The sequence below is a fragment of the Gallinula chloropus genome (assembly GCF_964237585.1).
Source record: "Gallinula chloropus genome assembly, chromosome: 27".
Classification (NCBI taxonomy): domain Eukaryota; kingdom Metazoa; phylum Chordata; class Aves; order Gruiformes; family Rallidae; genus Gallinula; species Gallinula chloropus.
Window position 1 is genome coordinate 1,177,636 of NC_140112.1, and position 14,047 is coordinate 1,191,682.

The 14,047-nt window shown below is 47.7% G+C and overlaps 1 protein-coding gene across 1 annotated transcript in view; it reads left to right on the plus strand.

Annotated features, from left to right (window-relative positions):
* Positions 1-223: 223 nt before the first annotated feature.
* Positions 224-14,047, plus strand: part of KDM5B (lysine demethylase 5B) — a gene marked incomplete at its 5' end in the record, with an annotated part of 53,296 nt that continues 39,472 nt past the window's right edge. The window contains 3 exons of the mRNA XM_084275994.1: positions 224-361; positions 12,071-12,148; positions 13,309-13,431. Of these exons, the coding sequence (XP_084132120.1) occupies positions 224-361; positions 12,071-12,148; positions 13,309-13,431 (339 nt within the window). The remainder of the gene's footprint in view (positions 362-12,070; positions 12,149-13,308; positions 13,432-14,047) is intronic.

A 14,047-nucleotide genomic window follows, 5' to 3' on the forward strand; every position in this document is an offset into this window, starting at 1 on the left:
CGGGGCGGCCGCCGCCCCCTCCCCCCGCCCAGGCCGGGGCGGACTCTTTTTCTCTCGCGCTCTAGCTCCTTGCCACCCCCCTCCCCCCCGCCCCCCTCCCGGCGGAGGCGCACGTCCCGTTCCAGCGGTGCTCGGCGGCCCGGCGGCTGTTGGAGGATTGTTCGGAACGGCAGCGGAGCGGCAGAGTGCGGCCACCCCCCCCCCCCACACCCCGGCCCGGGCCATGGCCGAGTTCCTGCCCCCGCCCGAGTGCCCCGTCTTCGAGCCCAGCTGGGAGGAGTTCGCCGACCCCTTCGCCTTCATCCACAAGATCCGGCCCATCGCCGAGCAGACCGGCATCTGCAAGGTGCGGCCGCCGCCGGTGAGTGCCCGCATGGCGCCGCCGGGGAACGGCCTTTGTGTGGTGGCCCCGGCCCGCACCGGCGACCACCCGCCCCTTCTCCCCCCCCCGCCCCCCTTCCCCGCTTCCTCCTTCCCTCCTCCTCCGCCGGCGGCCGCTCCGCTCCGCTCCCCTCGGGCGTGCAGGTGGGCCCGGCCGGGGAAGGGCAGGCGGGGCCGCCCCCTCTGCCGTTCCGAAGTTTCGACGCCCCCGGGCCGGGCCGCGGGGCTGGAGAGCGGCTGCCCGCCCGCCCCTTCCTGCAAAGTCGCTCCCAAGTGCCGGAGTTGCCCGGCAGAAAGTAGCCGGAGCGGCTGCCGGTTGCGAACGGGGCAGCCGTTGACCCGGCCGCGCCGCCGCTCCCCGCCCGGCCGGGCTGGGCCTCCGGCCCCGGGCCCAGCTTGTTCGGCTCCCAAAAGTTACAAGTCGGCCCGGCGCGGCGGCGGGGGGCGAGCGGTCCCCGTGCCGAGCCCCGGAGGAGGCAGCTGCCTGGGTGTTGCCCTCCATGTTGGCATTGTGGTGCTGTAGGGCTGTGCGGACCTCTCCTCGCCGGGCCCGGGCCCCGCGGCGGCCTTCCTCCGGCCCTGCCCCTCCTCTGCCTCACTTTTGGTACAGGTAGCTGCTTCCTCAAGTTGGAACACCCCCAAACTCCGCAGCCCTGAGTTTGGCTGGTGGCTCTGCGAGCTCAATCCCAGGCAGACATGGCCACCATTTTAGAATGCAATACACACTGGGGAAGGGTAGCAAGCCTTCGTCTTCATCATCATCATCATCACCTCGGCTGATGGTGTAGTAAACTGAGAATTGGGGTGTGAATCCTGATTTCCTTTTGTCGGTCGACTCAATTTACTGAGAAATGCCGTGGTGGAGACCCTGGAAACCCAGTTGGTGGGGTCAGAATTGTTAGCCTGTGTGCAGGGTTGGACAGCCGGGCTGGGAGGAGAGGGGCTCCTGGGGTAACCATCTGCTGAACAAGCCAGGGGAAACATCTTCGATTTGAGTGAATTACCCTTCCTGGAGGGTGCTGTGGGTCTGGGGTGGTGCTGCTGGCTTGAGGTAGTTTCCGTGATGGCAACAACCAGAACACTAAACAGCATCTCAGAGAGCCTTGAATCTCCTGTAGCGAGAGGCAGAGCTGGCAAAACGTTTCTGCTGACTTAAGTTTTGTGAGCGAGACTTTGGAGTTCAAAGAAATAACACTGAGAAACACATGCTCCTCAGTTCCTTGTTTTGATCATCGCTGGGACTCCTGTTGGTAACCATCCCTTTCTATCTGAATTAAAATAGAGGTAACTTGCAGCCTTACTCTGCCAGAGGTGATTAAAAACGTTCGCAGAGGATTCAGTAACATGAATCTCATCTGAGAGGAAGATGTTTGTGTTCTCTGGAAGAAGAGTCCTGGCTTGCAGCAGTGCAGAGAGCGCTCGTGGGTTTCTATCTAGGTAGAAAATGCCAGTGCCCCTCTTCGTGCAGCGTAGCTGAACACTGACATGCTTGAGGGAGGAAGATGGTTTTCATTACCCAGTCACCACTGAACTTGTGTAATATTTTCGAGGAGAATAATCTCTCTGGGTTGTGTGTTGTCAACAGTATTTCAGCAATGGCAAGCAGAACGGAATTTTTCTGAAGGTTTGCTGTGGGTCTCTTTTTTTTTTTCTTTCTTTCTTTTGTCATTTGTTTTTTAAAAAATAAATCTCATCTGTGTTTCTTGGCTGCTTGTGTGAAAAGCCAAAACCCCATAATAGAGGCTTCTTGTGAGCGGTATTAGCTGTTAGAGACTCATAAATGAATAGCTCTCCTAAGGAATGAATTACTTATTACAACTGCATTTTTGGCACGCTCCCATCCTCCCTAATATCTGTCTGTGTTTATGACCCTACGTTTCACCAAACGTATTTAGAAGTAGGGTGGAAATAGTTGGAGCTGCTGTGGGCCGGGCGCTGAATGGCGGAGTGAGGCCTGGCCTTCCTGAGAGCTCTTCCTTAGAGCTGCCGGGGCTCTTTCCCTACCCTGATAATCACTTGGGCGAGCTGTGTGAGTGCAGTTGTTCCGTTCACCGGCCTAGAGCATAGAGGGAGCCCTTCCAAAGCGACCAGCAAAGCCTCGGAGTTGACGTAGTTCCTGGCCTTCCTCCTGAAAACGGGAGACGCGGCGAATGTTCGGTTATTGTTCTTCTCCCTGTCTTGGGATGGGTTTTATAATACTGGGAGCTACAAACTCTCCCCAACCTCCTCACCAAACTGTGTGTGTTGCAACCAAATTCATTGTTCAGCCAGGGTTGGAGATCTCCCTGCAGCTGAGGGGAGCTTTGCCCTGCCTTCTGAGCCCGGTTACGTGCCGGTGAGCAGGTAGGCAGCACCAGGAGCTGTCAGGATCCGTGCTGGGAGAGGAATTCAACGTTTGATTGTGTTATTTTAGCTTAAACTCTGCTGGGTAATTATCATCAGATGGATTTGTGCCTTTGTGTCTGAACTGTGACATGGAATGATGCTGTGTGAGCCTGGGGGTGCCCAGCCGTAGTGTTGCAGTTGGCTTCTGTCTCCTTGTCCTTCCTCCTAAGGTAACTTTGATCAGATCACGAAGAGGAGAGCTCCTGGTTCTCTGAAGGACCAGGGGCATCTTTTTCTCTGGTACCTTTTTGCTAGCAGCTGGGAGAAAACCGTGTCTGGTGGCTTTCTGGTGGCTTCTTGTGTGTGGCAGGTTCAAGGGCAGTGAACTGTTCTGTGAGGGGTATATCATGGCATCTGATGTACTTGTGGTTATCTGCATGGAAGATAGTGAGGTCTGGGTCATCATTGGATGTTCACAGGATGAAAGGATATCCTTGAGCACAGGGCCATGGGTCCCTTTGGCAGCAAAGTGCCTAGATGAGAGATGGGGCTTTATGAGCACTGGTTGCTTCTGGCAGTTGATGTGCAGCGTAGAGATGTTTTGACTCTTTGCGGCTGAACTAAGTTGCAGAGCTGCCCTTGAACTGTGCATGGAGAACAGCTTGTTTGTAGGCCATCATGTGCTGTGGTGGTGGTAGGATTTTCCTCTGTGACCTGAAGATAGACTTCATTAGGGTTTCTTTATGGAAATGGTAATTTGGGACGGGTGGTTTAGGCCAAAACTTGGCATGTCAAGTGGTGGTCTTGTGTGGAAGATCTTATGATAGCTCTGCAAGTTACTGGGGGCGTGAAATGAAGTATTGCTTGAGAAGGGCAGCATTGTTGTTCAGAGTAGTTAAAAGTAATTAATGACAGCAATCAGTTGTAACAAATTTGAAGTCTAGCTTCCAGAATGTAATGTACAACATGGAGCAAGAACAATGTCAGATGCTCTAAGTTGTTGAGAATGGGCTGTTCCTCCTGCTTCCTTGTGTAGCTGCTTTGCTGCTGTGAAGAAATAGCTAACAATGGTTACCTAAGCATCACTTACCATGTTAATCTGTTTCAGAATATATAATGTTGTACAATGTACTAGAAACCTTGTAATTTTTCATTGCCAAACATGAAAATTGAGAGAACTCAGGCTAAATTTAATCTCTTTAAATAATGTGAATACAGAGAAATACAGTTGAGGCCTCCAAGTAACCTGAAGTCTGCCCTGATAAAACTAAGAATTCTAAGATCAGAAAGTGTGTTAACACACCTGAACTCTTGAAGGAATTGGCACTGGAGTTCTTTGAATTATTGACTTGCATTTTTCAGTTAGTCCTGGAATACTTGAAAACTTTAAAGAGGACGGGAGGAATTCACTTAATTATGGGTTTAAGTTCTTTCTGGGTGCAGGAGTTGTTGACCACATCTCGCTCAGGGTAGAAGAATGACTGATACGGTCCTCAGGAGGAACTTGGAAGGTTGCAGTATGAAACATGGTTGTGTGAAAGCTGGAATTGTGACACTAGTTTTGTTTTCTGTGTTTGGTTAAGTTGGTTGTGTTGTCGTGATCCGAGATCTATAAATTAATTGGGTTTCAGTATTCTAATTATTGTAATTGTTGCTGTGCAGCATTGACATCGTGCTGAAGGAATCACAAACGATTTCAACTATTAATGAGAATCTGTAATGAAGGATGCATTGCTAATGGTCTTTCAGAACCTCAAGCCAAGGGTATCTAATTTTCATTAGAAGTCTAGAAGAACAAAAGAGATTATTCCATATAGACCCCAGGTTTGTGGCAGGCAGCTCGTTGTTACGGGGGGCTCCTGATGACAGCAGTCGCTTTGGTGGGACTCTGAGCATTTTACATTTAGAGACAAAGGAGGTTGGGTCAGGCTTGGAGGAGGGTGGGTTGTAGAAAAAGAACTGGATCCATGTGGAAATCCAGTGTAACAGTAGAATGGATGCTTTGGCAAAACCAAGCAGTGCAGCTCTTGAGTCTTACTGCAGAAAAACCCAGAGGATTTTACCTTTGTGGCTGCATGAGACCCGAAGGTGCCACACTGAGTGCTGCATTTGTTGAAGAGTTTTAAAGATTTGATGACTAGAGAGGGTGTGGAGAATCATCAAAGAAGTTGTGCATGTCAAAGAATGAGTTTTGCAGAATGTGACCCTAGCAAAGCCTGAGTGGTGCAAGCTGAAGGCACGGGGCATCCGAGAGCGGCGGCTGCTGCTCCTGAGGAGCAACAGTGATGTAAACAGTGTCTGTTTGGGCTGCTCCTTCAGCTGCTGGCTTGGTTTGATTTTGGTTTGATGGATTAAAAAACACAAACAAACCCCTTTAATTAAAGCATGGAGAAACTTCCTTGAAGGTTCTGGCAATCTTCTGGTCCTGAAGGTGTAAAACGTCCCAGTGCTAGAGCAGGAATTAATGCAGAGAGTTGTTAGGCCTTGTCCTGAACAGGATGTTGGTTGCAGTGATCCCTCTGATTTGGTAACACACAGAGGTTTAGTCAGTTGATATTATCAAAAAGAAAACAGATAATTCAATTACAATATTGAGTGAGCTTCATGGGGAGAAAACCCATCATCTGCCAGGCTTGAGAAGCATTGAGCCGCAGGTTCCTGCTTGGCAAAAGGCAGCCTGGCGTGGGTAACAGGGCATGGGGATCCCCAAATGAAGGGCAATAGTGGGTTTGGTCCTCTGGCACTTTAGGGTCAAAGAACCCTTGGAAGAGAGAGGTTTTAGTGCTGAGGCTCCTGTTGATGTGCTGTCAGATTCTTGAAGGAAAATGGATCGCTCACCGAAGCTCGTTAGGAAATGTTTACTTTGAGTGAAGAATTTGCTGTGTTCAGTGCAGGAGTGGTTCTGTGAAGTTGGGTGAATTTGGTGTCAGTAATTTACTGGTCTCCTCTGATCTGTAGTCATCAGGAAAACGTGAACAGGGAGTATGGTTTTGCTGATGGTTGCTGCTGCAGTCACCGGGCATGGGTTCTGCATGTGAGGATCCCTGAAAAGTTGGAGTGTGTTCAGAGAGTGAGGAGAGGATCCTTTCACCTGGCCTCTTCCAGTGAGGGGCTTTAAACACTCTGCTTAGCTCATTGAAAACTGAAGCTGAGACCATTCAGTCTGGGATTCTCTGTGTGGGGCAAAAGTAGCTGCAGGTTTGGGGAGTTAGTGTAGTTTTCTTGTTTGTTGGTTCCAGATAAACAGTGTCAGTGAGCTGAAAGCTGAAATTCAAGTTTCTAACTAAAAAAAACATTTCCTTTCCCCAGCATTGAAACTAAAGCTGCCAGGGAATGGAGGTAACCTGTGCCTGCATACCCATTAGGATGTGTTTTCTCTTGAGTCTGGGTTGTATTTGGGAGCTGCTGGGGCAACTGCTGCGCCTGTGTTTGGGAAACAGGGTTGGATGGGTTTAAGATCCAGGTAGGACTTGTGGGATCCTACAGCCTGTCACCCTTACACTTGTCTGAGTAGGTGCTTTTTGCTGAAAGTAGGTGCTTTACAAGTGAGAATGAAGCTGAGCTGCTTGGATGGAGACAGATGAAACCAGCAGCATTGTCTGTAGCTGGTCTGCCGCTCTTCTGGGATGGCTGTTAAATTCAGGTTTTGTCTTAATCTAGGTTACACTGGGATTAAAATTGAGGTTTGAAAGCTGCTGGTTATAGCTCTGAAGGGGACAGGCTGTCTCTGAGAGGCTGTGATGGGAGAGCTTGAGAAAGTCGCCTGTGCTGTCCCTGCTGCTCGCCGGTCCCCCTGGGGAATGTGCTGCAGGGTCAGACCAAAGGTCCAAATGTGTTGTGTGTGTCTTGAGTGAAGATGGCTGTAGCTGTAGCTCTTGGGGCTGGTGCCCTTGGATGCTGACAGCTGAACCTGGCCTAGTATGGATGGATGCTCTGCTTCTAGGGCTAGGTCAGCGCCTCTGAAATGAATCGGGGATCTTGGGTTCGTTGTCAGTGTGCTGAGCCCAAGGGCCTGTGTGTCTGCAGCTGGTTGTATTGTGCTGCTGCTGCGTTGCCTCTTTGTGCCTGGTGTTACCAGAGCCTCTGTGTCTGTTCCTGTGTGCTGCTGCCTCCATGGAGAGGACACTGGTATCTCCTGTGTGTAAACCCCGGTACCTCTTCTGTGTGATGCTAAACCCTGTGTACAGCTTCTGTGTCCTCTGCCTTTGGGTCTCAAGGAGCAGCCAGCTCTGATGCTTGAGAATCATCTCTAGGTCACCAGTTCTCTCCAAGTCTGGATCTGGCAGGGAAACACTAGGATCTACTGAGGTGGATTGCAGGCTCATCTTTAGATGGGAAGGATTCCTGGTTGTGTTTTCTCCTTGGACACTCTGCAATACATAAGAGCCCAATTTTGTCTCAGACGAGATGTGCTCCACCATGTGTTACTGAAGAGTTATGCATGGAAGGTGTGCTGCTGCACCCAGGGTCCCTTCTTAGCAAGGAGGAATTCAGTGGTTTTGTTGGAAAAATCCAAATGACAGGGCAGGGAGGGTGTCACCACAAATAGGTTAGCTGCTGATTGGAGTTGCCAGCTGATGTTAGCCTTTTAACAGGGTCAGAGGGGGATTAGTTCCCATCCAAAAGGAAGCTTTGTGGATGACCTGCTGACACTGCCGGGGTGAGAAGTGGTGGTGCACGTCAGTTTTGCACAGATTCTGCTATCTTGAGTTTCTCTGGAGCGTGTTTTTAATGTAGTCCTAAAAACCAGGAGACTAAAAGGGACCTCCTGAGTCACCGAGTCTGCTCCCTGCCTCTCGAGGCAGCAATCACGTAACACCTCTGCAAAGGCAAGATCAGAGATCTGGGAACAAAGAATGTAGGTCACGCTCGCAGGGTGGGCATCCTGGGAAGCAGGGAATGGCTATAGTTAACTGAATGAATATGTGTTTCTCCAGCAAGAATTCCTAAGATATTCTTTTGGATCTTACTCTTGAGATGCTGTCTAGCAAAATAATGAGAGTGATGTCTTTTTTTGTGTGTGTGTGTCAGGCAGAGACTGCAACGAAAATTCTACTTGTGGTTTTCAAAAGATGTTGGAAAAAAATGGGAGAGGTTTCAGGGAAAAAAAAAAATGGCTTGAAAATCTTCATTTGTGGGGCTGGGAAGCTGGTAAAGAGAAGAGAAAAGATACGTGGTCATTGAGAAATGTTTTGAAACATTGCTTCCAGGAAGCGTTCAGGAATAGCTGCTTTGGACAGTAAGCAAACAAGGTATTTGGTTAAAAATGAGATGAAGATAAGGGAAAAGGAAAAGTTGAAGCCAGCTGACTTGTAGAGCAGCTTACCAGTGGCTGTGGTAATTCCTTGTGTGCTTAAATTCAAGGGGGTGGGGGATGGTTAAATTTTAATTAATGAATTTGGATGAGGTGCAGAGTTTACCAGCTGAAAATATATGAAGCCTGCTGTTCCTGTAACAAGGAGCCTGGATGGAGGAAATAGAAATAGTTCTCCTGACTGCTTGCAGTTTGCATTACAACTTGAAATACCAATGAGATCCCTAAATATGCCCTTTGCACAGCTGGATGTGTCTAGAAAGTGTATAGAAAAGTTTGGAAATCTTATGCCAGTCTCCTTTTTTGCATGGATTTGAATGGAGGTTTATTCTGTGAGGGCTGGTTAACAAATGCATCCCAACCTAGGGAAATGGGCTTGTGTGGCTTGCAGGCTTCCAGCAGTCGTGTGTGGGGACTAGAAAGCAGCAAAGCCATTTCTGAGGGAGCCCAGGTGGTGTGAAAACTCTGGGTGATTTATTTTTAGGAACTTCAGGTTTTTCTTGGTGGGTTTTTTTTTTCAATGTGGCTGTTAGAAAGAAACTTCAGTGGGTTTTTTTTTTTGTTTTGTTCTTTACCAAAAGGGGAAATTGGGATCCAGTTGCTTCTCGCAGACCTCGCGTGTGCCCACGCTGGGTGGGAACGGCGAGTCCCACGGATTGCACAGCCAGAAGCCCAAGGGAAGTGGCTCTGGAGAGGTGGTCTGTGTGGTTTGCTCTTTGCAGCAAAGCTGGTGATGCAGAGGAGCAGCCCTGCCTGGCCCTAGGACGCTCCCTTGCGTGGTGCTGCTGCTGTCCCTGGGTGCACTGAGCCATTCTTTGATAGGCCCCGTGGCTCTCAGTACTCCTTTCAGTGAGCGTTGTGTTTATCTCAGCAGGTTGTGCTTCAAAATATCTGTAAGCTTTTTGTTGAGTAAATACAAAGTTTATTAAAGAAGGGTTGAAAGGGTGAAGGGGCTGGAGGGCAAATCCTCTGAGGAGCAGCTGAGGGAGCTGCGGGTGTTGAGCCTGGAGAAGAGGAGGCTGAGGGGAGACCTTCTCACCCCTGCCCTGCCCTGCCAGGAGGGTGCAGAGAGGTGGGCGATGGTCTCTTCAGCCAGGGGACAGGAGATGGGACAAGGGGCAATGGGCTCAAGCTGCCCCAGGGCAGGGTCAGAGCAGATGGGAGGGAAAAGTTCTTCCCTGGCAGAGTTGTCAGGGCCTGGCACAGGCTGCCCAGGGAGGGGGCTGAGTCCCCACCCCTGGGGGTGTTTAACAGGCGGGTAGATGAGGTGCTGAGGGATCTGGTTTATCTTAGGATGGGAATGATTTGACTTGATGATCTTACAGGTCTTTTCTAACTTTGTGATTCTGTGAAAGCATCTTGTCTGGGAATTGAGGAACTTGCCCTACCCTGGAATATAAACCAAGTAGTATTCTCATTGGATACTCCATCTTTAGATAGTTCACATGCTCCAAAATGACCAGGGTGGCCTGTTTACTACATCTCTGTAATTCTCCAAAGAGTGAGTGACTGTGTATCTGTAACTAACGTCGTGTGAAACAGGTTGTGATAAGCAGGATGTGCAGCAGTGCATTTCTAAAGGCACAGGTATTTTTGTAATAATCTAATCTGTGAACTATTACATAATGCATAGCATGCATTTCCTTCTGCTCTACCTGCTTAGCAGTGTGAAAAGCCAGAGTAAATCCAGGGTTACCTCTCATTAAGCCAGTTTATCTCAGCAGAAACTCTTGCAGTAGTTTTCTCCTCCCGTTTTTGGCCTTACCAACACTCTGCAGGTCCTTCATCTGCAAGTGTCAGCCCTGATGCACAGTGCCAGAGGTTGGGTCACTGCCTGAGTGACCCAAGTTCTTGCTCTGGTTCTTTTTATTCTTGCTGTTTTTCTTCCACAGTCCTTGCCATGGGATCCTGTTGTGTGTTAATACACAGCCCAGCTCACGACTGAGCTAAGCAGTCACTCAGCACACACCTCTTCGTTTTAATTTGCTCTCTCAGCTGAAGCAAAGCACTCAGGCTCTTGCAGTTCTCCTTTGGCAACATCCCCAGAGCATCCCAAGGGTACTGATGTCCTCTTCTCTTTTGTTGCCTGTTTTCTGTCTTTCTTCATGCACAAACTCTGAACTTACAACTAATGTTGTAACAACTTGGTTCAACTCAAAAGTCAGATGTGTTGTGTTGAAGTGAGACACCTCAAATCTTACCCTGAATGTTCCCACTCGTGTTTCTCATCCCACTGTTTGGGCACGATTCAGCAAAGATCAGAACGTTACAAAACAGTGTCCAACGTTTCCTTTGTCAGACTGGATGTTTTCGTGGTGTTTGGTGTTCTGGCAAGCAAAAAGGTAGGATGGATTTTCTCTAGCTGTTTAGGAGCATCATGCCATTGGATGCCAGTCTTAGTCTGTGATGAAAAGAACAAAAATGACTGAAAACCATGTCCTGCTGCTTGAGGATTGGCCCTCCTCTTGGTAATTTGTCATCTTGATCCCCTATTGTCATCCAGCATACAGTTCACATTTACACTCCAACTTTGTGGAATTTTGATGTGTTGAACCTGCCTTGTAGCATCACAGATCTTGAGAGGTCTGTCTTAGTCAGTGTATGTTAATGAAGTGTGTAGGTTGGTGTCCCTCTGTGCTCCTCAGGTGTTCCACACTCTGTGACCCCTGCGTCCCTTCTCCCTAGTTGTGGAAATACCCGATTCTGCCGTGTCCACTGACAGGATGGGGCTGTCCCAATGCAGAATTGAGCCTGGGTGTTTGTATAGAAGATAATCGCTCTGCATGTCCTTTATGGTTGGCTTTGACACTAATTTCCATATTAAGTATGTCTAATAAAATAACAAATACTCTGCTTTTGGTGCTGGTCCAGTTCCTTTAGTCCACAAGCATTGAGTAAATGTCCTTTTCCTGGTAGAAGGCTCTTGTCCCCCTTACACTTTCACTAATTCTCTTGCACATTATCTTCATTCTGTAATTAGTGATAATAAGCTTTATATGTAATAAACTACCCTCAAGTTGAAATCAGATCTAATTTGGTTTAGAGAAGTTGTGTATTGCCAAACCAACTGGATGTGATGGGTGTCAACTCTAAAAGATAAAATTGCTTTCTAGTTTTATTTATAAAATAAATACCAGTTGCAGGTATGTTGTCAAAGCAATAATAGTCTTTAAATTCTTCATATTCCAACTGTTCCTGAATGTTTGAAGACAAGGAATTATGAAGTGAAGCTTTTATTTCTGGGTTTTAGGGCAGCTGCTGCTGGGTTCAGAGACCAGTCTCTCTGAGCGCTGCCTGCCATGTTTGTCCTTCACTGGTGTTTAAAGTCTCTGCTGGCCAATGTTAGGCTTCCCAGTCGAGGCAGGCACTATGGTTTGGATCAGAGGTTATTAAACTTGGCTTTGTTCAGTGTTTTGCGGGGGGACAAGACTCAATTTGTGAACAGAAGTGACGTCCTGTCTCCGAGTTGTGCCAGAGTTTCTGTTACTCTGGGTGAAAGCCCCGGCTGGGTGGGACTTGCACAGCCCCAGGGCAGTTCTGCTTTCTCTGTCCAGCACACAAAACCATCAGCTCTGGGACAGTTCCTGTTTGGGCCTGGCCAGTGGTGGTTGGCATGAGACTGGGGTGGATGGGCTGTGCAGCACCTTGAGCTGCCCAGCGTGGGCAGGGAGGAGATCCAGCGTGCACCTGAGGGCTTGTCTTTGGGACAGCTCCTTGTTCCTTGTGGCTTCGTTACCTGCCTGTTGGAGAGGCAGAACAAAATATTTTGAGGACAGTGATGGTGGCTTGGTGTCTCATTCCTCCTGCCTTTTCTTGTTCAGCACATGGGAGTGACATGGCGCAGCAGTAGGCCTCGCATGGCGGTGACCGCTCGGGGTGCTGCGCAGCTGCCGTGGTAGAGGGACACGTGTGGTACAGATTAGTGATGAGGAGGGCTTGGGAACCACAAGACCTCTTCCATGCTTGGGGCTCACCTGGCTTTTGACTGTTGTATGAGGAAGTGCCCTTTATTTTCCTGGTCTTTTGATGAAGCTCTTCTGTTTTTTGCAGGACTGGCAGCCTCCCTTTGCATGCGATGTCGATAAGCTTCACTTTACACCGAGGATCCAAAGGCTCAATGAATTAGAGGTAAAATGTCCAGCTGAACATTGCTTCTGCTCCAAAATGCTTAAATATTCTTTTGAGAGTTGGTATTTTCCAGTGGATTGACCAGGACCTGGGTTGGACTTTTGCTGACAGCACTCAGGGCAGCTTGGTTAAACTCAGTTCCTGAGGTGCTGTAGATTTGTGTCTGGTTTAACACACATACAGCATCTTTTAAAAGTAGAAGAGAGGAAACTTTTACAAAGTGCTTTAAAAATAAACCATTTGGAAGAAACAATTGCAAAATCTGGGTTCAGCTAGTGGAAATACGCTGTTTGCAAGCACTTTCATTCACTGCTTTCATGAGTTTGGCCTACAAGAAAGGAGCAGTGAGGAGTCCTGGGTAGTTCACTACTGGTCCAGATTGGAATGAGGGTGATGCTTTGCCTGCCTGGTTTTTCTCATGATGCTTTCTGAAGTCCTGATGTGGTGAAGTGCTCAGGGTAAGGGCTCGAACAGTGACTTTGGATGTGAGAGATTTGTCTGGACAGAAGCTGTTTCAGAGCTCTCTGGAGCTTTAGAACAAGCTACTCTGTATAGACATGGTCATTTTTACCTTAAGAATAGAAAATGTAATGAAAAAAAGAATTATATGAAAATTTAAGGCTAAGCTACTACTCTTCAGCATAGCACTAGTCTGCTTACCTTACTGTGTGAATTGCTGTGCAGACTTGGCTTTCCCTGCCCTGGCTTGTTTGTATTCAGAAAAAGGAAGCAAACACAGTTGGGAGTGAAAAGAGATAACAGAAAAAAGAAACAACCAACCCTTTTAAAATGTTTTACTAAGCCATAAATACTGGATTATTACTTGTTTGTTACAAACAAACCAAATTGTAATGTGTTAGATTTATTAATGTGATAAATGCTGGTAGTGCAGCTAGTTTAGGTAGGTTTTAGCACTAATAACTCATGGCTTGTCCTCAGAAAGTACTTTTCCAGAAGTAGTAAAAGTTTAGAAAAGGTGACTTGAGGAAAGACTGGTGGTGCCTGCATGAAATTTACTTTTCTGCATGTGATAAGAAGGGAAAAATACAAAATTACACTTGCAGAAGGCAGCAACCAAGGCTGCTTATCAACACTGGGATACAAAAACTTCATCTGCATTTAGTATGTGGGGATTTTTGTTATGTTTTGCTTTTTTTCAGGCCCAAACTCGTGTAAAGCTGAATTTTCTGGACCAGATTGCAAAGTTTTGGGAGCTTCAGGGATGTACCCTGAAAATTCCACATGTGGAGAGGAAGATCTTGGATTTATTTCAGCTTAATAGAGTAAGTCTGTTACGAGGGAGAAACTTCCTGCAGCGGTGTTGTGTTGTCTTGGTCACTGGGGTGGTATCACAGTCATTCAAGGGAGATTTTGGGGTACATCCAGGATGAAAGAAGTATTACTTTATTTACCCAGCATAGCTAATAAGACAAAATAGTAAGAAATTTATAATTTCATGGGCGTTTTCATGTGATCTACAAGATCAAATTGAATTTCCTGCTCTTTAAAGTTGAACTCAGATACAAACTGATCAAGAATAAATTTAGGCTTAACTGGAGAAAGTTTCTGAACAATGACAGCAGCAAGTAAAGCAGTTTTCCATTAGGAATATGGAAGGAAACAATCCAGTTGCCTATAGGATGAAGCTTGTTAAACATCTGGAGAAGTTCATGTATTCTGATAATAAGGGCTGGGTTTCACTGACCCAAAGGATATGTTCTTTCTGGGTTTTTTTTTATGTTCAATGGGCTTTATTTGGTTGCTTTAGAGCCTGTTTCATGGTACTTGTTCCAGTGAGAAGGACTGATTGTTCTGCCCTGGAAAGTTGTGTTAGAATACAGGGTGCAGGTGTGACAAATTGCAGACAGACTAATAGTCTAAAGTAAGCTGAGTTACTGT